This window comes from Dipodomys spectabilis, unplaced genomic scaffold (assembly GCF_019054845.1).
Source record: "Dipodomys spectabilis isolate Male_0828 unplaced genomic scaffold, ASM1905484v1 ptg000091l, whole genome shotgun sequence".
Lineage (NCBI taxonomy): Eukaryota > Metazoa > Chordata > Mammalia > Rodentia > Heteromyidae > Dipodomys > Dipodomys spectabilis.
Window position 1 is genome coordinate 1,628,803 of NW_024870768.1, and position 27,880 is coordinate 1,656,682.

Consider the following 27,880-nt stretch of genomic DNA (forward strand, 5'->3'; position numbering starts at 1 on the left):
GAGGAAAGTGGGAGAAAAATGAGGGATGGGGTAACAAGTTTGGCAAGAAATGTACCTCTGTACATCACCTTGACAATAAAAAAATTTATTGTTAGGGTGAAATCAGAGGGGTTACAGTTACATAATTAAGGTAATGAGTACATTTCTTATCAAACATTGTTAGCCCCTCCCTTGCTTTTATGTTTTATAATTTTTTTGGTGCTGGTCCTGGGTCTTGAACTCAGCACCTGGGTCCTGTACCTGAGTTTTTTTTTTCTCTCTCAAGGTTAGCATTTGAGCCACAGCTCTTCTTCTGGCTTTTTGGTGGTTAATTGGAAATAAGAGTTTCACAGATTTTCCTGCCCAAGCTGGCTTTGAACTCTGATCCTCACATGTCAGCCTCCTGAGTAGCTAGGATTAACAGACTTGAGCCACGGGCACACAGCTATTTTTAACAATTTAATTTTTAGATCATCTATAATTATATAAAGAGCAAGATAGACATTGAGCTTAATATATTTGTCCCAACAAATAGTCTGTGTGTTAAGTTAGGTCCTTCTACATGCCAAACAAATGCTCTGCCAGTGAGCTACATTTTAGTTGGTCTACATTTTAGTCGGTCTATTCTCCAGCATGATTTATTTAAAAATTCCCTTTTTTGTAGTTAACTAAGCATATGTGTTGAAAAAGTATTTATAAATATTATCATCATTTAAATGTCTTTTCTCTTTTCTTTGCTAATATTTTAATTCAGAAGTGTTGCTCTGGGTTAGAACAAATTAGCCAAACTTGTCAGATATGCTTCTTCTTTCTAAGCAGTTTTTTGGTCATCCAGAGACCGTCACCCTATTTACTGTCTCTTCATCACCTCTGCCAGTGAATTTGCCTCTTGTCTTAGATGGGTAATTTCTTTCCTGGCACTTGAGGTTTATGCCATTAGTTTGTCAGCCCATATAAGACTTCCTCAGGAAGTAGTACTACCCCATAAGTGAAAAGAAACATTAGTAATGCCTTTAGTGAGCAGAACCTTGAGCTCATGATTTTTCTTCTGTGGCCCATACAGTTCAGATGAAGTGATTCTGAAGCCCACTGGAAGCCAGCTGACTGTGGAATTCCTGGAAGAGAATAGCTTCAGTGTACCCATCTTGGTCTTGAAGAAGGATGGGTTGGGGATGACACTGCCCTCACCATCATTCACTGTGAGGGATGTGGAGCACTATGTTGGTAAGCTACTATACTATAGATTCGCTTAACTGTGACAAATTATATACTCTGTCAAGACTTGTATACCTTCCCCTCCACTTTGCCTTTCGTATTTGTTTTCTAGCCATCTTGAGAATCTGAGGTGAAGTGCCTTGTCCAGAGTCATTCTTTGGCAAAAAGAGAGTCAGAATCCTAGTCTCTTTTTTTAGTTTTGTCACTTGGGGCTTTTTGCTCTTGTTTGATGTCTTTGCTCAAGGTTAGCACTCTACCACCTGACCTCTAACTTCCTGAACCATACTTTCACTTCTGGCTTTTTGCTGGTAAATTAGAGATAGGAGTCTCATGGGCTTTTCTGTCCCAGCTGGCTTTGAACCACAATACCCTGGAGATATCAGCTCCTTGAATAGCTAGGTTTGCTGGCACGAGCCATCGACACCTGGCTTCTCTTTCTCCTTTTTTTTTTTTTGTCGGTCCTGGGGCCTGAACTCTGGGCCTGGCCACTGTCCCTGAGCTCTTCAGCTCAAGGCTAGTGCCCTACCACTTGAGCCACAGCGCCACTTCTGGCTTTTTTCTGCTTATGTGGTACTGAGAAATTGAACCCAGGGCCTCATGCATGCGAGACAAGCACTCTACTACTGAGCCAATTTCCCAGTTCACTCACTCCTAATAAGACTACACAAAATTAGGGTGAGCCACATTTTTTTACCTGAGAAATATTAGGGTTCATGATCTGCTTTTGGTCTGTTGAGACAAGGAAGTCTGACTCTTAATCTCACATGCTAGTTGTCATATGGGCATGAGCTTTGGAGGAGACAGGAAAAGATGAAATATGGAAAGAGGGCTTAAGCACATAGAATGTACTATATGAGTCTGGGTCAGATAGTTTCATAGCCTTAGCAGGTCAAGACCTTCCACAGTGGTCTGTGGAGAGTATAATGCATTTCTTATCCCCTTCCTGAACATGTGAAGATACAGTAGCTGAGCATAGATAGAAATGTTGAGTATAGGGGTAGAAGGTGTCACGCACACCGGAAGTGGCGACCCGGACTTCTGGTCTGCGCATGAAGGTTCGAGCTCCAGGCTCCTGGGTGGGCGTGAGCAGTCGGCGAGTGAGTTCCCTGCGTGGCAGCCTGCAGATGGGGCCATGGAGAAGCTTCGGTGGGTCCTGAGCAGGCAGGACGACGAGGAGCGGAGCCTGACGGCGCGAAGTTCCTGGACTCCACATCCCTGAGTTTCAGCACCAGATTGAAGTGTTTTGTGATATGCTTCGTGGCTGGCATTTTCTTTTCTATCCTTGGAACTGGATTGCTGTGGCTTCCCAACATAAAGCTTTTTGCTGCGTTTTACACCCTTGGGAATCTTTCTGCATTAGCCAGTACTTGCTTTCTGATGGGACCCATGAAGCAGCTGAAGAAAATGTTTGAAACCACAAGGTTGCTTGCAACAGTTATGCTTTTGTGCCTCATCTTTACCCTGTGTGGGAAGGGACTGGCCTTATTATTCTGCATATTGCAGTTCTTGTCCATGACTTGGTACAGTTAGTCCTACATTCCATATGCACGGGATGCTGTTCTTAAGTGCTGCTCTTCTTTCCTAAACTGAGCATCCTAGCGTGCTTTTACAGGATGGAAACATTGGTGTGCTGATAGTGGTGTGTTTGAGATAGTGCTCATGGACGTGCTGTGTCTGAAGTACACAGTTCTCGACAGAGCCGTCAGTCATTCCAGAGCCAGCTGCGTGGACCTGAATACCCTGTCCTGTACTGGTGAATGCACACACCACCTAAACCACTCATGCTGGTGGCCTGCAATTACTCTGTGTCATTAACCTGCTTCCAAAGATAGGGAGACTCCTAATCATTGCCAATTGTAAATAATTTTCCCAGTTTTTGAATCTTTCCAAAACAGCTTTTGAAGTGTGAATATTTAAGGGATAGATCTGTGCTGCAGGGTGCATTCAGCTTGCTTGGTTTTCTTAAAATGTCTGCATTTTTAAGATAGTTTTTAACTTTAAAAATGTGAAACTTTGGGCTGGGAAGGTGGTCCAGTGGTAGAGAGCTTGCCTTGCATGACTGAGGCCCTGGGTTTGATTCCTCAGCACCACATAAGCAAAAAGAAAAAAGCCAGAAGTGGCACTGTGGCTCAAGTGGTAGAGCGCTAGCCTTGAGCTGAGAGCTGAGGGACAGCGCCCAGGCAAAGAGTTCAGGCCCCACGACCGGACTCAAAAAAAAAAAAAAGTGAAACTTTGTATCTTAAAGTTGCTTATTATATGTAATAAAAATAATATATATCTTTACAATTTTGAAATAAACCCACTCTTGGAAAAATAAAAAAATGAAAGAAATTTTGAGTATAAAGTCATTCTAAGAGACTAGTGAAGGGAGAACATCTCACATTTGTCACATTACTTGGTACAGAACCATCTCTTTTTAAAGTATTTTTACTGTCATTCTAAAGGTGATATACAGAGGGGTTACAGTTTCTTAAGTCAGGTAATGACTGCATTTCTTCTGGGACAATGTTACCCCTTCATTCTTTTCCCAGTTCAGAACCTATCTCTCTCTCTCTTTTTAAGGTTCTGACAAAGAGATTGATGTGATTGATGTGACCCGTCAAGCAGATTGCAAGATGAAGCTTGGTGATTTTGTGAAATACTATTACAGTGGAAAGAGAGAGAAAGTCCTCAATGTCATTAGTTTGGAATTCTCTGATACCAGGTAGGAAACAGGGGTAACAACAAAGGTTAAAATGTCTGGGCCATGTGATTGATAAAGTAAGTGTATATTTTTTGGGGGGAGGAGCAGTACTGGTGTTTGAACTTGGGGCCTCACATTCTTTAGGCAGGCAGATGCTCTACTAATTACTTGAGCCATGCCTCAAGCCCTATTTTGCTTTATTTTTCAGATAGGGTCCTAATGTTTTTAAATGAGGCTTCCTTATTATTTTTCCTCCATAGCTGCAATCCAGGCATGTACAACAATGCCTGACTTGTTAGTTAAGATGAGTTCTTACTAACTTTTTGCTCAGACTGGCCCTCCAACTATAATCCTTTTGCTCTCTACCTCCTGCATAGATGAGATTGCAGGCATGAGTCACTCTGCCTGCGTACTTAGTGAATGTTTTGTTCCTTTTTTCCTCTGGTGGTTTCTTCCTTGGGATGAGATACTGGCTTATATTTTCTAGTGTACGTACTAATATACCAACTGAGTCATATTTCTTCTCTAGTATCTAACATTGGACAGATTACCCTGCATCTATTTTTGTTCATGTATGTCCCTTCAAGACCTAGGACAGCTTTTGAGAAAATCTTTTTCTGGTATTTAGATTGTTGCATTGTCACTGTCAAACTGCTAGGACTTCTCTGTCCCTAGAAATAGATTCACTAAGATTATCCTAGTTTTTTTGAGAATTTCTTAGATTCAAAATTAGATGTACACAAAATGCAGCATATATCCACAAACACCTTTTCTGTGCTCACAACTGTAGTAAATATCAAGGAATCATAATATATTTATGTATCTTTTTGCCCTTAAAAAGCTTATGGTCTGATAATTTACACTTTTTTTTTGCCAGTCATGGGGTTTTGAACTCAGGGCCTGTGCTCTGTCCCTAAGCCTCTCTGTGCTCTACCATTTGAGCCACAGCACCACTTCTGGCTTTTTCTGTTTATATGGTACTGAGGAATCGAATCCAGGGCTTCATGCATGCTAGACAAGCACTCTACCCCTAAGCTATATTCCCAGCCCATAATTCACACTTTTAACTGTGAAATAATTATAGTGTCACAGGAAGTTGCAAAAAAATGGGATTCTGTATACTCTTTTTTTTTGGGGGGGGGGGGGTCAGTTATGGGGCTTGAACTCTGGGCCTTGGCGCTATCCCTGAGTTCTTCAGCTCAAGTCAAGCACTCTACCACTTGAGCCACAGTGCCACTTCTGGTTTTCTGGTGGTTTATTGGAGATGAGTGTCACGGACTTTCCTGCCCAGGCTGGTTTCGAACCACAATCTTCAGATCTCACCTGCTTAGTAATCCACTGGTGTCCGGCTTGATTCTGTGTACTCTTAAGCCAGTTTCCTACAGTTATCATTTAGGGAGCATCTTACTTAATTATAGTACAATACTGATATCCTTACTGTTATTTCTAAGGTATAGGATGTAAACAACTTGTTTAAAAACAAGTTTATGCCTTACCTCATCTGAGGTAGCTAATGGAGATGCTGAACTGGGAGAAAAAGACAATTAGAATAAAAGGAAAATAAAAATGGGACAGTAGGATTTAGCTGGTAGTTACTGTACACATAAAGTACATGTGTGAATATCTGCATCGTTGGAGTGTTTTTAAATTGAATTTCCTGAAGATTGGAACAAAGAAGAGACTAATGTGGTTACATTTGTAGTTTTATATAAGAATAAGTACAACTGGGGGGCTGGGAAGGTGGCTCAGTGGTAGAGCACTTGCCTTGCAATGCTTGAGGCCCTGGGTTCGATTCCCCAGCACCACATAAGCAAAAAGAAAAAAGCCGGAAGTGGCACTGTGGCTCAAGTGGTAGAGTGCTAGCCTTGAGCTGAAGAGCTGAGGGACAGCACCTAGGCCCAGAGTTCAGGCCCCACAACTGGACCCAAAAAAAAAAAAAAAAGAATAAGTACAACTGGATGTTTCAGAGAAACACTTATTTCCCTAGAACTGAATCCAGAGAAGTTTTTCCATGTTCCTCATAAACAGGTCACTATGAGATGAAGATGATACAGTAACTTATTGGCTTGTTAGTAGATGGGTGCAGTAGAGGTTAAGTTGAGGCAGGTATATAAACATTTCTTGGAGGAAATGACCACCTTCTGTTGGGAAAAGCTGTGTAGCTGGAAGTTGGGACTTTGGGGACTTAGTAGATTAAAGATGCTGATAGTCTTACAGAAACAAGTGGCCTGTTTGCCTTTGGAAATTCTGTAGAGAAACCTTGTTATGTCTTATCTAATTTTCACTGAGGTAGAGGGTATTTTTTTTAATATATTCAGACTTCAATTCCTTGTTAGCTGACATTTCCCTTTACTTCTTTCTTCATAGGCTTTCTAACCTTGTAGAGACACCAAAGATTGTTCGCAAGCTGTCATGGGTCGAAAACTTGTGGCCAGAAGACTGTGTCTTTGAGAGACCCAATGTGCAGAAATACTGTCTTATGAGTGTGCGCGATAGCTATACCGATTTCCACATTGACTTTGGTGGCACCTCAGTCTGGTACCATGTGCTTAAGGTAGGAATGGATATGACTTCTGGAAGCAGCCAGAGCATAGGCCTCTCTGCTTGTGTCAGAGCACAGCTGCTCAGGTACATCTGCCTCCCAGATTCTATTGGTGTGACAGTTATACGTAATTAACTATCAAGATATCTTAATTGTCATATACATTGAGGATAGCCTGTCTCTATAGTTTTGGTGTTTTAATAAAAAATTTTAAGTTGACAGCATATGTCTTAGATTTTCCTCATTTTTATTTCCTAAGTGAACCGATTTCTACTCACTGATATGTATAGAAATACTTACTTTAGAAATTCCTGGTAACATGAAAAATTTTTCCTCCTCTCAACTTTATTGAGTTATTATGTATACATCATACATTTCATTTATGTGTGTATAGTTTTGACAGTTGTATATAGAGTATTTTAATAGCCACTTCAGACAAAATAGATCAGACATGAAAAGTTTTTGTTTTTTGGGTCCAGATGTGGGGCCTGCACTCTGGGCCTGGGCGCTGTCCCTCAGCTCTTCAGCTCAAGGCTAGCGCTCTACCACTTGAGCCACAGCGCCACTTCCGGCTTTTTTCTTTTGGCTTATGTGGTGCTGAGGAATCGAACCCAGGGCCTCATGCATGCAAGGCAAGCGCTCTACCACTGAGCCACCTTCCCAGCCCGGTATTATTAATTTCTATAAAGGACTTTTGCACTCTGGAAAGGAAATGATTTTTATTGTTTACACCATAATTCATATTACTTAGTTTTTAAAAAAAATCAGAAATGCCAAGGAAGGAAATGAAAAATTGGATTATAGTTGTTTTTTTTTTTTAAAAAATTTGTTCCTGCATCTTGTATATACATCTATCTAATTTGGGGAGGGGAAAGGGAATAACAAAAGGCTGAAACAAGGACACAGGAAGACCCATTGCAACAAGGATATTCACAAGACACTATGTTGGAAATGAACTTTTACACCTTTGGAAGGTGGGGTAGGAGTGGAGAAGGTAGGGGAGGGAAGGGATAGTAGGAGAAAAACAAAGGAGGGGGGAACAGTGCTCCACAAGAAATGTACTCATTACTTTTCTCATATAACTGTAACCCCTCTGTAACAGCATCTTTACAATAAAATAAAATTTAAAAAATTATTATAAAGGTGATATGCAGAGCGGTTACAGTTATGTAAGTCAGGTAGAGTACATTTCTTTTTGGACAATGTCACCCCTTCCCTTGTTCTCTCTATAGCTGCTTCTTAAAAGACCATACATCCGGGGCTGGGAAGATGGCTCAGTGGTAGAGCGCTTGCCTTGCATGCCTGAAGCCCTGGGTTTGATTTCTTAGCACATAAGCAAAAAGAAAAAAGCCGGAAGTGGCGCTGTGGCTCAAGAGGTAGAGCACTAGCCTTGAGCTGAAGAACTGAGGGACAGTGCCCAGGCCCAGAGTTCAGGCCCCAGGACCAAAAAAAAAAAAAAGAAAAAAAGACCACACATCTTCAATTAGTTGTGAAAATGCTGTTATACAAATGTTAGACTTAACCCTTCTTTTATTTTTAATTTTTTTCTCAGTTATGGGACTTGAACTCAGGGCTGGGCACTGTCCCTGAGCTTTTGTGCTCAAGACTACCACTCTACCACTTTAAGCCACAGCTCAACTTCTGATTTGGGGGTGGTTATTTGGAGATAAGAGTCTTAATGACATTCCTGTTGAGCTGTCTTTGAACCTCAGTCTCCTCATATCTCAGCTTCCTGGGTCGTGAGGATTATAGACATGAGCTTCTAGCACCTGGCAAGAGTCAACACTTTAAATTTTAAATAATTTCATTTTCATAGAAGAGTTATAAAAATAATACAAAAAATTTTTATATGCCCTTTACTTGGATTCTCCAAAGTATATTTTATTACATTTTCTCTTTCTCTAAAGTAAACAAAAGTAAATAGTTATTTTTCTAAAACCTTTGAGAATGATTTCAAGAGTATCTCCTTATTTCTAGTAATTCATTGTGTAGTTCTTTTTTTTTCTTCTTTTTATTGTGAAAATACCGTACAGAGGGGTTACAATTACATGGGCAAGGTAATGAGTACATTTCTTATCAAGCATTGTTGCCTCCTCCTTTGTTTCCCCTTCCCACCCACCCCTCCTTGCCAAAGTTGTAAAGTTCGTTTTTTGACATAACAACTTGTACATCTCATTGTTGGAATGGGTCCACTATTTAAACGATTTGTTTTTTTCCCTTCCCCTCCACAAATTATACCAACATCAAATACAATGAAAGCAGGGTTATACTGTGGGGGAGGGACATACAAAGCAACAAAGAAATCATCTTATAAATATGTTAGAAACAATCGCATGAAAGAAAACACATTTGAATACTTATCTTGGGGTTCATTTCACCTAACATCAACTTATCTGACCTTTTCTGCTTGTCTCAGACATTGTATAGTTCTTAAAAACGAAGATATTCTTTTCTGCCAGGCGCTAGTGGCTCACACCTGTAATCCTAGCTACTCAGTAGGCTGACATCTGAGGATCACGGTCCAAAGCCAGTCCAGGCAGGATAGTTCATGAGACTACAATTAATCACCAGAAAACTGGAAGTGGTGCTGTGGCTCAAGTGGTAGAGCACTAGCCTTGAGCTGAAGAGCTGAGGGACAGCACTCAGGCCCAGAGTTCAAGCCCATGACCAACAAAGAAGAAAAAAGATAATCTTTTCTATAAATGTAATATTGTTACCAAAATCAAGAAGACAACATTGATCTCATATTATTAACTAATCTATAAAGCTGTCATATCTGGGCTGGGAATGTGGCTTAGTGCTTGCCTAGCATGCATGAAGCCCTAGGTTCGATTCCTCAGTACTACATACACAGAAAAAGCCAGAAGTGGTGCTGTGGCTCAAGTGGTAGAGTGCTGTCCTTGAACACAGAGAGGCTCAGGGACAGAGCCTAGGCCCTGAATTCAAGGCCCAGAACCTCCTCCCCACCAAAAAAAAAGCTCTCAAATCTCTTCAATTATATAGCAGATATTTCTAGTGCTTTTGTTTTCTTTTTGAGGGGTAAGGAAGGGCTGGAGCTTGAACTCAGATTTGTGCTTGCCTATGCAAGTTGCCCTGCCACTTGAGCAAGTGCCTCTAGTCCATGTTGTTTATTTTCGTTATTTTCTTTTTTTTTATTGTGAAAATACTGTACAGGGGGGCCATGTTGTTTATTTTCTATGTTGGCATTTATTGTTGTGAAATATTGACTAAACCATCAAGCTAAGAAGGTATCATTGTGCTAGTGGATTTTTGTTTCTTTTTTTCAAATTATCTGTCTGATGATTATCCAGTGAAAACACAATTAGAAAATAAAATGTTCTTCTAACAGATAATCACCTAACATATAATCTTCTAGAAATCCTTGGGCGATTACTGAACTTTTAAACTTTTATTAGCTTTGATTTCAGGTGTGAGAAGGAACACACTGTAAATGACATTTCAAAGCAAATTCAATTTTCTTCATTAGTAATATGGCCTTAAATTTTCCTAGGGCTATAGTATTGATCTGCTCGTCTATAGGGACCATTTTTGATTTGTCAGTGTATCTAAAATAGTAGCATATGGTATGCATTTGTCCTAACATGAACAATTTTGTTAGAAATGTCCTTTTCCAAATTGCTTTTGTCAAATTTATGGAAATATAAAAGGGCCAGTGCAGAAAAACCTACTGAACTTTTCTAAACTCACATAAAAATGATTATTTTTATTTTTTATTATTAACTAGTTGTACAAAGGGATTAAAGTCATAAAAATGATTATAGGTTTAAGAAAGAATGACATGGATAATGGAGCATGGGAAAGAGAATAGGCCTTTTCTAGCCCTGCTGAATAACTTCTCTTGAAACCCTTGGTATTTTGGGCACTTAAGTTTCTTTTTCATTTTAGGGTGAGAAGATCTTCTACCTGATCCGCCCAACAAAGGTTAATCTGACTCTCTTTGAGTGCTGGAGCAGCTCCTCTAATCAGAATGAGATGTTCTTTGGTGACCAAGTGGAAAAGTGCTACAAATGTTGTGTGAAGCAAGGACAAACACTTTTCATTCCTACAGGTCTTCCTGGGCTTTGCTGGGGGTGGGGAGACTTGGGAAGGTAGAAAGAAAGAAAGAAAGGAATTTATGGCATTACAGACAACTTCTTCCCATAATTTTTTAGTTTTTATTTTGGTGTTAATGAGGTTTGAAGTCAGGTCCTGAAGCCTGTTAGACAGGTACTCTACCACATGAGCCACACCCCTAGGCATCGTGTACCTATGTAGGATTTATGTAGGAATCTCATGTCAGCTGAAAGCTAAAAACTAGATCTCATGTAAATTCATATGGTGTCTATTGGGCAGCATGGGATCTTAAGGAAGATGGTTGTACAGATCAAGAACTGGACTCAATAGCCAAACAATTCTGGGGATAATGATGGGAAGCTGACCTAGAGTAAGGATGAAGCATTTTTTTTCTTAATATGTGCTTGAGTTTCATTCCTAGAATTCATAGGTCTAGTGTGGAGTATATATATTTTGGAAAAAAAAGTTGTCTTGAGAATGTTGACATTTTTACTGTGTTCACAAGTCTGTCATAAGCACAGCATTTCTCTCCATATTTTTAGGTGTTCTTTGCTTTAATCTGAGTTAATGTTAATTTTTTTGAAATGTTTAGCCGAATTTTCTAGTGAAACTGGGCACTGGTACACACTTGTAATCCTAGCTATTTGGGAGGCAAGGAGGCAAGGAGGATTGCAAGTTCAAGGCCAGCCTTGAATATATAGTGAGTCCCTCATTTCAAAAAAAAACTGTTAGTGAAATCACATGGATCTAAAAATTTTCTTTGGGAGAAGTTTAAAAATGACATTTAATTAATCTTTTAGGCTAATGTTACCTATTTCATACTGGATATGGCAGCCTATGCTTTCGAAAGAATTGTTCTGTTTTATCTAATTTTTCAGTGCTTGATATTGAACCTAGGGTCTCACACATACTTGGCACGTATTTTACCATAGTTAAATCCATAGTCCTATTTTATCTATATAAACTGGATATGGTGACACTCACCTGCAGTTCCACCTCTTCATGAGGCCAGGTAAGAGGATTACTTGAGTTTTTGAATTGTAGACCCACCAGGCAGGGCAACACTGTGATATCCTATCTCAATTTTTTTTTCTTTAAGCAGAATGCCAATGGCTCCTGGCCTACAATTCTAGCTACTTCAGAGGTTGTGGTTGGAAGTTCAAGGCTAGCCTGGTCAAAAGGTTCTAAGACTTCTTCTTAACCGGCAGGTAGAAGATGTGTTGGTGGTGTTGTACCTGTCATCCTAGGTAAATAGGAGGCTGAGATCAGGAGGATCACAGATGCAGACCAACCCAGGCAAAAAATTCTTTAGACATCTTAGCAGAAGAAATGTGTGGTGGCACATTTCTTTCATCCCAGTTATGGCAAGGCAGCATAAAATAGGAAGATTGTGGCCTAGTCGTCTGACCAGGCAAAAGTGAGGCTCTCTTCAATAGAAAAAAGGGTTGGAAGGTATGGCTTAGCAGTAGAGCACCTGCGTAGCCACCTCTAACCCCTAAGTTCAACCCCCAGTGCTGTAAAAAAAAATTTTCCTTAACTTTTATGGCTATATAGTACTTCCTTATTACTCCTTTGGTGTTTTCTTGGTCTCCAGTGATACCTTCTGTTTCATTCCTGAGATTAGTTAATTGTGATCTCTTTTATTGGTGTCAGTTTTGCTAGAGATTGGTCAGTTATATATTTTTTTGAGGGGGGTAGTTTGGGGGATTACATTCAGGGCCTCATGCTTGCCAAACAGATGCTTTACAAAACTTGTGCCATACCCCTCGCCATTATTAATCTTTTAAGAATACTTTTGGTTTTCAGTGTTACTGATTTGTTTTCTATTTTTATTTTTCCTTCCGCTTGTTTTGGGTTTATTTTGCTATCTTTCTAGTTTTGAACTGGGAGATTAGATTATTAATTTCAGACTTGCCTTCTTTTTTTTTTTTTTTTTTTTTTTGGGTCTGGTCATGGGGCCTGAACTTTGAGCCTGGGCGCTGTCCCTCAGCTCTTTAGCTCAGGCTAGCGCTCTACCACTTGAGCCACAGCGCCACTTCCGGCTTTTTTCTTTTTGCTTATGTGGTGCTGAGGAATCGAACCCAGGGCCTCATGCATGCAAGGCAAGCGCTCTACCACTGAGCCACCTTCCCAGCCCTTAGACTTGCCTTCTTTTGTATTTATGAACACTTACTGCTATAAATTTCCTACTCTACACTCATTTCCTGTCAACACAAATTTGATGATACATTTTCATTTACATTGGCTTAAAGGTGTTTTTGAAAAAAGTTGAGATATAAATTACATACCATAAAATTGACCACTTTAAAATTTTTTTCAGCTCAGTGATGGTGGCTTACATCAGTAATCCTAGCTATTCATGACGCTAAAATCTGGGGATTGAGGTTTAAAGTCAGCCAAGGCATAAAAGTCTGTGACAGATTCTTATTTCTAATTAACCACTAAGAAGCCAGAAGTGGAAGTATGACTCAAGTGGTAGAGCACCAACTAGGAGCAGAAAAAGACAACTGAGAGCTGTAGATTCTGAGTTCAAGCCTAGTATTGGCACAAAAATAAAATCCCCTCCTCCCCCAGTACTAGGGCTTGATTTGAGGCCTCACACTCACTTGTCCTTCTTGCTTTTGGCTGGCGCTCTTCCATATGAACCACACTTTGAACCTGGCTTTTTTATTTTAATTTTAATTTGAGATGGAGTCTCTGGACTTTTTTTTGTGTGTGTTGGTCATGGAGCCTGAATTCTGGGCCTGGGTGCTGTCCCTCAGCTCTTCAGCTCAAGGCTAGCGCTCTACCACTTGAGCCACAGCACCACTTCCAGCTTTTTCTGCTTAATGTGGTGCTAAGGAGTTGAACCCAGGGCCTCATGCATGCAAGGCAAGCACTCTACCACTGAGCCATCTTCCCAGCTTGAGTCTCTGGACTTTTAAATTTCATTCACCTAAGTGGCTGGGATTACAGGCATGTGCCACCAGTACTTGGCTAAAGATTCTAATATATTTACAAGGTCATGCAACCACTGCTGCTATCTTATTCCAAATAATGCTTACACAGAACTTTCTTGAAAAGAAATCATGCCCCCATTAGCAGTTACTTCTTTCATCCCTCTTCCCAGACCCAAGCATCTCCTTGTATATTTTTCTTTGTATATGAATTTGCCTCTTTTGGCCATTCATGTAAATGGAATCATATAATATGTTGTCTTTTGTTTCTGGCTTCACTCCTTTTTTCCTTTACTGTGTTTTCAAAGTTCACCCAAGTTACAACATTTAACAATGTTTTATTCTTTTTAAGAGCTCATGAATATTTCTTGGCTGGGTGCTGGTGGCTCATGTTTTTAATCCTAGCTATTCAGGAGGCTGAGATCTGAGGATCAAGATTCAAAGCCAGTCCAGGCAGAAAAGCTTGTGAGAGGCTTATCTCCAGTTAACCATTAGAAAACTGAAAGTGGAGCAGTGTCTCAAAGTGATAGAGCACTAACCTTGAGAGAAAAAAACTCAGGGATAGCACCTAGGCCCTGAGTTCAAGCCCCCAATCAACCAAAATATGTTTATTTGTCCATTCATCAGCTGATAGACATTTTAGTTGTTTCTACTTTTTGGCTATTGTGAATAATGTTGCTGTGAAGGTTCATGTACAAGTTATTGTGTCAACATAATTGGTTGTGCATCCCTAATATGAAAACCTTAAATTATTTAAAATCTGAAACTTTATAGCACCAAAGTAATGCCACAAGTGGAAAGTTCACACCTAACCTATATGATTATGATCAAAACATAGGTGCAGGCCATTGTGGTGGTTTGTGCCTGTAATCCTGGCTATTTGTGAGACACAGATAGGAGCATCACAGTTTGAAGGCAGCCCAGGCAAAAGTGAGACTCCTATCTGTAATCTCAGCTGTACAGGGAGGTGTGGGTAAGAAGATCATAGTCTGTGGCAAACTTAAACAAAAACCCAACATCCTATCTGAAAAAGAACAAAACCTGAATGTGCTGGAGGCATGGTTCACTATAAGTTCAATTCCTACTACTGCAGAAAATAGTTTTCTTGAACTTGGTGTATTTGTTTCATGTGAATCATAAATGAATTTCAGGTTTAGATTTGAGACCTATCCTCAAGATATCTCATTGTGTACCAGTATTCCAAAGTCCAAAAAAAAAAAACCCCTTGAAATCTGAAATATTTCTGGTCTCAGGCATTTTAGATAAGGGATGCTCAACTTCAATTTTTAGTTCTCCTGGGTTATATAAAAAGGAGGAGAATTCCTGAGTCATAACTCTGTGGTTTACCTTCTTGAGGAATTGCCAAACTATTTCTAAAATAGCCACATACATTATTTTACATTCCTGAAAGCAGTGTATATTAATTCTAATTTTTATACATCTTATCCAACATTTGTTACTGTCTTCTAGCTTTACTGAGGGTAAAGAGGTTTTGATTTGTGCTTTTCTTAATGACTATTCACATTGATTGTCTTTCCATGTCTTTGTTGCACATTCTTACGTCATTTTTCCTCTTTGGTAAAATGTCTTGCTCATTCTTTAATTGTATTGTCTTTATTGTTAGGAAGTAAGAATTGTGTGTTTTGGATATTTGACCTTTATTATATATGTGGTTTGAATATATTTTCTTTCATCTTGGGGTAATCTTGATAGTATACTATGAAGCACAGAAGTTATGAATTTTTCTTATGTTATTAGTGTCTGTTTAACTGTTGCTTAGTGTAGGGTCATAAAGACTTGTATTTATGTTTTCTTAATATTTTGCAGTTTTAGATTTTTGTTTGAGTCAGAGTCGTATTTTGTAACCCAGGCTGTGCTTAGTCTAATTAGCCTAGACTGACCTTGAACTCACACAATCCTCCTCCTTGTCTCTTGCTCCTGAGTAAAGGGATTACAGGTGTGTACCATCATATCAGTTTATGTTTAGTTTCTAACCATTTTTAGTTAGTTCTTACATATGGTGTGAAGTAAGGTTATAGTTTCATTCTTTTTTTTTGGTTGGTCATGGGGCCTGAACTCTAGGCCTGGGTGCTGTCCCTCAGCTCTTCAGCTCAAGGCTAGCACTCTACCACTTGAGCTACAGTGCCACTTCTGGCCTTTTCTGGTTATATGGTACTGAGGAATCGAACCCAGGTTCTCATGCATACAAGGCAAGCACTCTACCACTGAGCTACCTTCCCAGTCCCTATAGTTTCGTTCTTTTGCATATTTTAGACTATTTGAAAAGATTACTCTTTCCCTATTGAATTTTTTTTTGTTAGTTGTGGGTCTTGAACTCTGGGCCTGGGCACTGCCCCTCAACTTTTTAGCTCAAGGCAAGCACTCTACCATTTGAGCCACCGCGCCACTTCCTGCTTTCTGGTAGTTTATTGGGGATAAGAGTCTCAGACTTTTCCTGCCTGGGCTGGCTTTCAACTGTGATCCTCAAATCTCAGTCTCCTGAGTAACTAGGATTACATACATGAGCCACCAGCTCCCGGCTCCCATTGAATTTATTTAGACACTTCTTTGAAAGAAAAGTCAACTGACTATAAATGTATGGTCCTTAAATTCTATTCTAATAATCTATGTTTTATTCTTTTTTCTTTCTTTCTTTTTTTTTTGTTGGCCTTGGGACCTGAACTCTGGGCCTAGGCTCTCTCCCTCAGGTCTTCAGCTCAAGGCTAGTGCCCTACCACTTGAGCCACAGTGCCACTTCCAGCCTTTTCTGTTTATGTGGTGCTGAGGAATCGAACCCAGGGTCTCGTGCATGCAAGGCAAGCACTTTACCACTGAGCCACCTTCCCAGCCCCCTATTTTTTTCTTACACTATCACATCTTAATTTCTGTACACATGTAGTTTGTTTCATTGTGATTTAGTGATTACATAAATTTCACAAATTTCATAGTATTGTGAGATAGTGATACTTAGTTAAAGCCACAAAAACATTCTACCTTCATGGGGCAAATTGTTATTATCATGGTCTATAAGTTACATGTGTAGTTTTGAAATTGGCAGTTGTTTTCAAGGTTACTTTGTCTATTCTGGACCCTTTGAATTTTCATATGAATATTTAGGTTCAGCATTTGGATAGGGATTTTAGTGGTTGTTCTAGTTACTTTTTATTTGCTGTAGTTCCCTTTCCCCCTTTGCTAGTGGGGATTGAACCCAGAGCCTTACACTTGCTAGACAAACAAGTACTGCTTGAGCTACACCTGAAGTCCTTTCATTTTATTTTCAAGATAGGGTCATAATAGCTTTGCCTGGTCTGGTCTTAGTTTTTGTCTTTTTTTTTTCTTTTCTTTTCTTTCTTTCTTTTTTTTTTTGGGTCCGGTCGTGGGGCCTGAACTCTGGGCCTGGGCACTGTCCCTCAGCTCTTCAGCTCAAGGTTAGCGTTCTACTACTTGAGCCACAGCGCCACTTCTGGCTTTTTTCTTTTTGCTTATGTGGTGCTGAGGAATCGAACCCAGGGCCTCAGGCATGCAAGGCAAGCACTCTACCACTGAGCTACCTTCCCAGGCCTGGTCTTAGTTTTTGATCTTCTATTTCTACCTCCCAAGTAGCTGAGATTTTAAGTGCAAACTACCATTTCTGGCTTTGCTATAATTGTTTTTTAGTGATTGCTCTGGTTATTAGTATTTATAGATATAGTACATCATGTTTTACTGGTATTAGTATTTATCCCCTTGAGACAAAGGTTTTGGTTTGTCATGTTCTCTGAAAGAGTCTCAGAGAGCCTAGGATTCCCCTGGACCACACCTAGAAAACAGCTAAGTAGATGAACCAGTTTTGGAAGCTGTTTCAGCAAAAAAAAGAGATAGTGAAGGCCAGGTGCCAGTAGCTCATGCCTATAATCCTAGCTGCTCAGGAGTCTGAGATCTGAGGATCCCGGTTCAAAGCCAGTTTGGGCAGAAAAGTCCATGAGACTCTTATCTCCAGTTAACCACCAGAAAACCGGAAGTGGCACTGTGGCTGAAGTGGTAGAATGCTCACCTTGAGCTGAAGACCTCAGGGACAGTGTCCAAGGCCCAGAGTTCAAGCCTCACAACCAAAAAAAAGAGAGAGAGAGAGAGAGAGAGAGATAGTGAAGGATTGCAACAGCAGATCTATCCTGCATAACTACCCCTTGTTTTGTTCAGAGTAGAGTTAGAAGGAATAGTTATGGCAATTTGTCCATAGAAAGATGAGTAAGACAAGAAAAGGATTTGTGAATTAGACAGGTAGGAAGTAGAAATTTGTTAGTAAGTTGTTTCAGTTCAGTTTTATAATGATAGCAGACTAGGCTAGGTTGGGTGGTGACATAATGAAAGAACTTCAAGTAGTCAAACCTTAACCTAAGGAGTTAAGGTTGAGCTGGGCAGGCAGTGTGGGTGTGTCAGAAGAAGAGAAACTCCTCTGCCAGCTATCATTTTGCCTTGTTCTACTTCAGGATGGATCCATGCTGTGTTGACCCCTGTGGACTGCCTAGCATTTGGAGGAAACTTCTTACACAGTCTTAACATTGAAATGCAGCTCAAGTGAGTCTTCAACTTGGTTGTTGCTGTCTGCTCCTTGAGAATCCTGATTCTTTTTTTTTTTTTTTTTTTTTTTAGTAAAAGGCGAAAGATTTATACGATCTGAAGAGAAACCAGAGTATGAGAATCCTGATTCTTGATTGTCCTCAGTTTTAGAATTAACATCTTTTTCTTACTTTATAGTATTGTGACTTTAAGGAAGTCATACAACCCTTGAGCCCAAAATATTCCTAACATATAGAATAAGGTCTCATGAAGTCATTGTTAGGATTTAGAATTAGTGGACATATAGCCTCCAGAATAATATCTGATACATAACAGGTGCTTGGTAAATGGATCATTATTATTGTTGTTATGTGTCCGTTTTCCAGAGCCTATGAGATTGAGAAGCGGCTGAGCACAGCAGACCTCTTCAAGTTCCCAAATTTTGAGACCATCTGTTGGTATGTGGGAAAGCACATCCTGGATATCTTTCGAGGTATAAAGCCCTTTACCAGCTGTTACTCCTTTTTCTGAGGGGATGGGAGGGAGAAAGAAAGAGAGCATGAGCAATCCTAGCTATTTAGGAGACAGAGATCAAGGGAATTGTGGATTGAAGCCATCCAGGGCCAAAAAATTCACGAAAGTCCACCTCAACCAGTGGCTGGATGTGCACTTGTTATCCCAGCTACAGGAGAAGCACAATGAGTGGGTGTAATGATGTGCCTGCTATCCCCAGCAACATGGAGCAGTACAGGTAGGAGGATTATGGCCCAGGCCAGCCTGGATATAAAGCAAGACATTACCTAAAAAATAATGTCAAAAGAGGCTGATGGTGTGGTTCAAGTGGTAGAGTACCTGCTTTGCAAGTGCCAGGTTTTGAGTTCAATTACCAGTACCACAGACAAAAAACATTGTGTACCTTAAATATATGCAATCAAAAATAAAGTTGGGGATGTAGTTCAGGTAGTATAGCTTGCATAAGGCCCTGTGCTCAATTCTTGCTATTAAAAATAGAATAAAATGGAGTAGAATAACGAATAGAACTGAAAAAATGTAAAATAAAATAATTACTACTTTGGGAAGCCTCCCTAGTATTACTCTATTATATCATCACATTTTTTCCCCTGCACCATCCATAACATGGAAATTGATATCTGTTTTCCATTCCTATAATTATATCATTTTAAGAATAATATATAGCCTATAATTCTAACTACACAGACTGAGATCTGAGAATGGCAGTGTAAAACCTGTCCCCGCTGACAAATCCAAGAGACTCTTACCTCCATTTAACTAGCAAAAAGTCAGAACTGGAAGTGTGGCATAAGTGATAAAGTACTACTATTTAACACTAAGTGTGAATGCAAGGTCTTGAGCTCCATTACCAGTGCATAGAAAAAAATATTTTATAAGTGGAATCATACGGCCTGTTATTTGTTTGTTTTTTTATTTATTTACTTATTTATTTATATCGGTTGTGAGGCTTGAACTCTGGGCCTGGGTGCTGTCCTTCAGCTCTTCAGCTCTAGGTGAGTGCTCTACCACTTGAGCCACAGGGTCACTTCCAGTTTTTTTGGTGGCTTATTGGTGAGTTTCACGAACTTTCCTGCACAGGCTGCCTTTGAACTATGATCCTCAGATCTCAGCCTCCCAAGTAGCTAGGATTACAGGCGTGAGCCACTGGCGCTTGGCCCTGTTATTTATTTATTTTTTGGATTTGCTTTTTTATTCAACAGGGCATAGATAAAAACCCTTTTTGTTTAGCAAAGGTGACTGAGAAAATTAGATCACAGTGAAATTATTCCTATTTCTTGCCAGTTAAGGTCAAGAATTAGTTTAAAAGTGTTCTGGATATGCCTCCCAAGGGCATAAGGCTGGGGCACATTATGTTGATTCTTGGGCATTAGCCCAAAGGCAAGCCAATTTACTTAATTGATTTGCTCTGAAATAAAGTGGATCCCCCTGCTTGAACCAAGATTGAGTCCTCAAGGAGACTTGGCCAGAAGGAATCAATTTTTTAGGATTTCAAAAGACCTCATAGACCAGTGAGCACAGTCCCTTCTCGATTCCTCAAGCCCTTGTTCTGACACCTTGTCATATAAGTGTTCAAAGACTAGATGGCTACCTGCCATCCTGTTCTGAACAGATTTGTTCAGTCAAAAATTCTTTATGGAGCCTAAATCCAGTTGTTTATAATAGCATACCTGTGAAGCAAGGTATAGAACATAACCAGTCCATCATGTATATTAATGGCCCTTCAAATCTGGGTAAGTAGTGTTCATGATCTTTGCTGTCCTTTTGAAACCTAGAGGCAGAGTAATATAAGGAGCCTCTTTCTTGTAGAAGGGAGCTCAGACCCAAATGGATATAAATTCACTCTGTGCTTTAGTGTGTAGCCTTGGTCAAGTGTGTTTTCTCTCTTAGTTCTTGAACTATGAAATAAAGATAATAATACCTGTCTTACAGGGTAGACATAAGAATTAAAGAAGATAATATATACCAAGTCTTAGTATTGTAGTAGTTTCCTTATGGTGTGTGTGTATGTGTGTGTGTGTGTGTGTATGTATGTATGTATGTATGTATGTATGTATGCATGCATGCATGTATATGTGTGTGCACGTGTGTGCTAGTACTAGGACTTGAACTCAGAGCCCGGGCACTGTCCCTGAGCGTCATTTACTTAAGGATAGCACTCTACCACTTGAGCCACAGTTTCTGCCCTTTTTGGTGGTTACTTGGAGATAAGCTTCTCTCCTGTATGGGCTGGATTTGAACTATGATCCTCAGATCTCAGCCTCCTGAGTAGCTAGGATTACAGGCATGAGCCACTAGTGCTTATCTTTTTTTCTCAATGCTAGCATTCTGCCATTTGAACCACAGCTCCACTCTGGCTTTTTGGTGGTTAATTGGAGATAAGAGTCTCACAGCTTCTTCCCAGGCTGGCTTGGAAACATAATCCCCAGATCTCAGCCTCCTGAGTAGTTAGGATTACAGATGTGAGCCACCAGCACACAGCTTGTAGTAGTTTCTCACTACTACTAAAATAACTGAGATTTGGAATTGTTCTCAAAACCTTGAGCACTTTTTCTGGTTGCCTGACAGAGGTTACAAGTTCTTCATTTCCTGTATTTCTTCATTGACACTCCGCTTTCTTCTTTTCCTCTTTAGGCTTGCGTGAGAATAGGAGACACCCTGCCTCCTACCTGGTCCATGGTGGTAAAGCCCTGAATGTGGCCTTTAGAGCCTGGACAAAGAAAGAAGTAAATATGCTTATTTCTGAACCTCCGCAGATTTCTGCCTCCATTAGAACTGCTTTGGAGAGACAGAAGAGATCAGAGAGGCTTGAGACTGGTTACAGTAGAAGACTGGCTTAAAAGTCGTTGGATTATGCTTTTAATAAAAACCTTTTTGATTCTAAGAAGTAATGCTCTTGAGAATTAGGAAAATGTAAAAGAATATAAAGAAGGAAAAACGTCATTATTGATTTTTAACTATCAGAGGCCACTACCATTATTGGATATATTTTCTTCTGGTCTTTTTTTTTTTTTTTAAATGGAGCTGGTTGCTGTTGGCTCACTCCTGTAATCCTAGTTACTCAGGAGCCTGAGATCTGAGGATCACTGTTTGAAGCCAGCCCTGGCAGGAAAGTCTGTAAGACTCTATCTCCTCAGCAAAGGCTGCAAGTGATGCTGTGGCTCAAATGGTAGAGTGCTAGACTTGAGCCATAGAAGCTCAGGGACAGTGCCTGAGTTCAGGTCCCAGTCTGGCACTCAGAAAAAATGGTGTTGATGTAGGGGATTGAATGAAAGGTTTTGTGCTTATTAGATAAACACTCTTACACTTGATTCATGACCCTACCTCATTTTGATTTTATTTTGGGGATAGGGTCATGTTTTGAGTAGGCTGTCCTCAGATTATGTAGCTTATGTAACTGGGTTTATAGGCATGTCCCTCCATAATCAGTCTTTTTGCTTAGATGAGATCTTGCTAATATTTTGCCTGGATTGTCCTCCAATTGCAGTCTTCCCATCTCCTAAGCAGAGATTACAGGTGTGAATCCCCCCATATCTGGCACTTTCTTTCTGGTTTATTGTTCTTATGTAATGCTGGGGATGAAACCAGGACCTTGTGCATGCTAGGCAACTATTTTATCACTGACTTACACCTCAGCTCTCATGTACATTTAAAAAATAAAGTTCATATTTCCCAATATATTTTATGTATCTAAATGTATTGACATACCTTTAATTTTCCTGTGTCAACAAAATTTTCCATACACTTTTAATAGTTACATGATATTCCTTTGCAATTATGTGCCGTCTTTACTTAATTACTTGCTTATCATTCCCTCCTTAATATTTATTTGGAGGAATGTAGTTATGGAGAATACTACGGTAAATGTCATCTCTTCATTATTCCTTCAAGATAGATTTCTGGAAGATCAAAGTATATGAAAAAAATGTAGTTCTTGATGTGTACTACCAAAATGGCCTTTTATAAATGTACCTGTCTTCATCTATCCAAATGAATACTAAATTATAAAGAGAATAAGAAAGTACTCCCATGTATTAATTTGGAAAGATTCTAGAATTTCTCAAGTAATGGTGTAGAATTTTGTCTGTGTATGCTACCTCATATGTAAATAGTAAGGAAATAAAAATTACATTTGGTTGGGTGTGGTGGTGCACACCTCTAATCCCAAAGGAGGCAAAGATTGGGAGGATCATGGTTTGAGATCAGCCCAGGCAAAAAGTTAAGTGAGGTTCAATCTCAACAAATAAGCCAAGTGTATGGGAGGAGTAGTTGGAAAGATTGCATTTCACATCAGTCTAGGCAAAAAGAACAACACTCTGTCTAAAAAATAAGCAAAAATGTACTAGTGGTGTGGCTCAAAAAAAGAAAAAGCATAAGTAGCAGATACCTCCCATGGTTTTATCGAGTTAACTGTTATCCTATAGCTGTTCTCACAAGTGGAGTAGCTGGCTTGTCCCCATTGAGCTTCCTGCAGTCCTTGACTTCATGAAGTGTGTGACTTGAGTCTGTAACTGAGTTCCTCACACATCTCATAATATACTGTCCTTTATAGGATGTATGTTTTGTACATATTTTTCTCTTAATCTGTGGCTTGTGTAAAAGCAGAGGTTTTTCAGAAATAAGTTTATCTGTGGTAAGTCTAGTTTATCATTTTTTGGGCTCATGTATTTTTGTATTCTGTATGAAAAATCACAAAGATTTTCTACTCCGTTCTAAAAAGTTTATAGTTTTAGGTTTTATATTTATATCTGATCTGTGTGTGTGTATGTGTGTGTGTGTGTGTGTGTGTGTATTTAAAAAAATAGATTTGTGGGTGTTTTTTTTTATTTGTGTATTTTTTGTTTGTTTGCTCATGGATATCCAGTAACATCTGTGGGAAGGAATTACCCTTAGTTTATTAGTTTGTCAAAGTCAGTTGTGTGCTTCTATTTCTTATACTGCTTTTTAACAGGCTCTGCCAGACCATGAGGATGAGATCCCGGAGACAGTACGGACCATACAGCTCATTAAAGATCTGGCTAGGGAGATCCGCCTGGTTGAAGTAAGAAGCATGGGAGGAGGGAAGGCATTTGGGAAGGGCATGAGGCCTGTGTGTCAGATCAGGCCTTTTTAGTTGGCATAGAGCCCAGAGCAAGGGTTGGGAAGACCCTACCAATTACCTTCCTCATTCCTTTAGTGATTAATTCAAATAATAATTACATTCTGTAAGTGTGTGCCATACATAGATTTTCAGGATACATAAATGGTACCATGTTTCCCCACTAAGAACTCAAAATTTTGTAAAGAACTCTGAACAAAATTAACCTTTCATGTTATATTTTGATCATCTCTAAAATGAGACTAATGGCTGGGCGCTGGTGGCTCACGCCTGTAATCCTAGCTACTCAGGAGGCTGAGATCTGAGGATCGCGGTTCAAAGCCAGCCCGGGCAGGAGAGACTGTGAGACTCCTATCTCTAATAAACCACCAGAAAACCGGAAGTGGCGCTGTAGCTCAAGTGGTAGAGCGCTCGCCTTGAGCTGAAGAGCTGAGGGACTGCGCCCAGGCCCAGAGTTCAAGCCCCACGGCCAACCAAAAAAAAATAAATAAATAAAATAAAATAAAATGAGACTAATGGTACCTGCTCAAAGTTGTTAAAAGGATTAAATAAAGTAATGGAGCTGGAGTATAAAGTATAGTACTTGGCACGTAGTAGTTGGTCAATAAATTTTGATGGTGGTGGTGGGTAGTGATAGTAATTATAGTTGTTGTTACTGATATTTTGACTCAGTCTCTGCATTCTACAAAAATGACAGTTCTCTCACATTGAAGATGATTACAAAGCCCTGTCTCAACAGGAAGGCAGTAAGGTATAGTGGTAAGAGACTCAGAAACCTGGCTTCTGAGTCCTGCTCTTTCACTTGAAAGCCTTTCAGAGCCTCAATTTCCTCATCTACAAAGTGGGGGCCAACTTTATCAACATTTCAGACATTTGATAAGATTAAGGGTTAATATATGTAGAGCCCCTGGAACAGTGCCTGGCAGAGTAATTACTCAATAAATGTGAGATAACATTAATAGCCTTTTTTAGGAAAATGAGAAATCAGTGTGGGCTGGTAAAGTAGCAGAGGCACCAGAGGAGAATTAGACTTGAGAATGTTTAAACTTTTAAACTCAGGACCTGTAAAGTTCTTTATTGCCCAGGGGTTTACATCCGCTGAAGGCTAATCAAGTAAGCTGCAAGATGGGCTTCTAGCTTCACTTCATGCAGTATGTTTCACTGTCTACACCATAGCTTCCAGTGTCGTTCCCCCCCCCCACCCCCTGCCACTTCATTTTCCTCCATTCCAGCTGTTAAGGTCCTTCAAAATTTAGTTCATGGCTTATCTTTTTCCTGCTTTTCAGTCTTACACACCCATACCTTTGGGCTGATTAGAAGAGAACTTAGAGATAGAACATATCTGGTCCATTTGCTTTCAGACGTTTTAAAGCAATGGAGTTCTTTTCAAATAAGATCTTATATCGAAGCCTAACTTACAAAACAAATCAAGCCAAGCTACTTTGAATAGGATGAAGGTGGAAGGCCTGGGGTTCCACTCATTCCTCTCATCTGCCTTCCCATCTACCTTTAATTTCTAAGGCTTTGTCCAAGAAGCTGCGCAGAACATCTTTGAAAACTACCTTTCCAGTCTAGATCTTTAATTTTACATTTGAGCAAACAAGCTCAGAGTAGTCAGATAACTTTTCTGAGCTAGCTAGTAGCAACATTAGTACTAAAACCTCTCCACTCTCAAATCCTGTAGTCAGAATTTGTACCATGCAGTCTAGTGCTTATTTTCTGTTTTATGTCAGCTAGTCTTAGGAGTCTTTTCAATTTTTTTTCCTTGGTTCTGGGGCTTAAACTCAGTGCCTGGGTACTGTCCTTGAGTGCTTTTGCTCAAAGCTAGCACTCTACAACTTGAGCTACAGCTCCACTTCTGGCTTTTTTGAGTGGTTAATTGGAGATGAGTCCTATGGATTTTCCTGCCCAGGCTGGATTCAAACTATAATCCTCAGATCTCAGCCTCCTGAGTAGGATTACAGGTGCAAACCACCAGTGCTGTCTTTTCTCTCCAGTTTGACAGCAGTGTCTTCCTTTGCTCATCTTCTCCTTACTTATCAATGGCTGGGTAAAGAAAAGCCATCCAGTAAATTCTTGATGACTCACTGTGAAAAGATTGGAGTGTGCATTTGTGGAGCATCTATATGAGCTACTTCCATGGCAGTAATGCCACTTCTGGGAACAGACCTCTGCTCTTAGCATAGAGGGAACTCTTGAGTTAAGCTCTAACCCCCTCGTGTACTACCATTCTTGTAGGATATCTTCCAACAGAACGTTGGGAAGACGAAAAATATCTTTGAGCTGCAGAGGATCTTCCCAGCTGGCTCCATTCCCTTAACCAGGCCAGCCCATTCCACATCAGTATCCATGTCCAGGCTGTCACTGCCTTCCAAAGGTGGTTCAAAGAAGAAAGGCCTGAAGCCCAAGGAAATCTTCAAGAAGGCAGAGCGAAAGGGCAAGGAGAGTTCAGCCTTGGGGCCTGCTGGTCAGTTGAGCTATAATCTCATGGACCCATACAATCATCAGTCACTGAAGACAGGCTCTTCCCAGAAAGCAAAGGTGGGTGCTGGCCAATGAGTTCAGCCCAATCCTTTTGGGTCCCTTGGAAGAGCAAAGTTTCAAAAGGGCAGGTTACCCTGTCCTGTTCCTACCTCCCTTAGGGCCCCTGGTATTTGGCTACCAGTCCCACTCATTTAACAGGCATTTATTGAGACCTTTTCTATGCTGGGCACTGTGATAGGTGCTGTGAATGTTAACTCAAGAGGCTGATAGGCTAGTGAGAAAGATAGGAATAACAACTAATAAATGCAATGAAGTGTTGTGGGTGCCACAATCAAGGGTATGTGTGGAACCCTGGGACACAGGGGAGTGATTCTTTCTGAGTAAGGGAGATGATCAGGAGCTCTTCTGAATTACTTAAAACTTGAGCTGACTTTTGACATGTTAGGATAGGAATGAGGCTTGAAACATTAGAGTCTTAAAGAGATCCTTAAAAGAAAAGCCACCCCCACCACCAAGTCTCTACCTTGATTCTTGGCATATAATGATGATGCCTCTCCTTTACTTAGAGAACATGTTTCACAAGATAAGTTTCCCCTGAGGCAGCCATATGTTCTCAACCTCCAGCTCCTGTGTTTATTGGGGGTAGAAATTGTAAGGGAAGTATGATCAGGGGCTTTTGACAGTTTTGCAGTAAAATGAGAGGTAACTGGCGTTCTTGATTGACCTGTAAGTCCCAGACTGGTGACAACTGAGCCTCCTTCTTCCACAGTTGAACATCACTGGTGCCTGCTTGAATGACTCAGATGATGACTCACCAGATATCGACGTTGAAGGGACTGAGAACCCGCTGTCCCTGTTAATGGCTAATGGCAGGTAAGGTGGAAAGATGAAGCACAAAGATAACAGGGATCGTCAGTGGCAGTGTGCCACTAAAACTGGGCATGGAACTGGGAGCTAGGTGTTGGGATGTGGTTGGGTGAGGTGCTGTACTTAGGACAATACCCAAATAGTATTAGATGGCAATTCTGAATTAGAATCATGGTGGGTGGTAGGAAAGAGGTCTGGAATCTAATTGGCATTGGTGAGAAAGATCTTGTGTAATTTCTAGAATTTAAGCAAGTCAATGAGGCACAACCATTGGAGGAGATACAGTTGTGCAGTATATTGGTTAGGAACAGTTTTTGGTATACCTTTTGACTTGGGATTTATTGCTTACAAATTTATTTTACATAAATTTTAGCACAGATATGTAAGAGAAATGTTCAGTTCTTATTGCATCATTGTAATAGTAAGTCACTTGAATGATCCAAATTTTTATCACTAGAGATTAAATTATGATACATCTTTAGAATTCAATACCATGTACCTGTTAAATAGAATGGATCAGTTTAAATATCTGTTGACACAGAAAGATGTCTAAAATACATATTTTTTTCTTTGAGATGAGGTTTGTTATATTATCCAGGATGGCCTTGAACTCCTTGGCTCAAGATGCCTCTATTTCAGCCTCCTGACTAGTTGGCACTACAAGCATGCACCATTATGCTTGGCTTCAAAGACAGATTTTTTTTTTTTTGGTCATGGGGCTTGAACTCTGGGTGCTGTTCCTCAGCTCTTTGGCTCAAGGCTAGAGCTCTACCACTTGAGCCACAGCACCACTTCTGGTTTTCTGAGTGTTTTATTGGAAATAAGAGTTTCACGGACTTTCCTACCCAGGCTGGCTTTGAATCATGATCCTCATATCTCAGCCTCCTGAATAGCTAGGATTATAGGAATGAGCTACTGACGCCCAGCAAGAC

General features: G+C 40.1%; 1 protein-coding gene and 1 pseudogene across 10 annotated transcripts in view; both read left to right on the forward strand.

Annotated features, from left to right (window-relative positions):
• Phf8 (PHD finger protein 8) overlaps positions 1–27,880 on the forward strand; it is a 112,123-nt gene that overhangs the window by 39,259 nt on the left and 44,984 nt on the right. For 9 of the 10 annotated variants that reach the window (XM_042684845.1, XM_042684848.1, XM_042684843.1 and 6 more), the window contains exons 5-14: positions 1,043–1,203; positions 3,757–3,898; positions 6,245–6,431; positions 10,326–10,488; positions 17,899–17,986; positions 18,355–18,461; positions 21,134–21,225; positions 23,451–23,540; positions 25,836–26,138; positions 26,851–26,954. In XM_042684845.1, the coding sequence (XP_042540779.1) occupies positions 1,043–1,203; positions 3,757–3,898; positions 6,245–6,431; positions 10,326–10,488; positions 17,899–17,986; positions 18,355–18,461; positions 21,134–21,225; positions 23,451–23,540; positions 25,836–26,138; positions 26,851–26,954 (1,437 nt within the window). The remainder of the gene's footprint in view (positions 1–1,042; positions 1,204–3,756; positions 3,899–6,244; positions 6,432–10,325; positions 10,489–17,898; positions 17,987–18,354; positions 18,462–21,133; positions 21,226–23,450; positions 23,541–25,835; positions 26,139–26,850; positions 26,955–27,880) is intronic. The other variant, XM_042684849.1, reaches the window with a different exon arrangement.
• On the forward strand, positions 2,313–2,784 carry LOC122112020 (annotated as a pseudogene).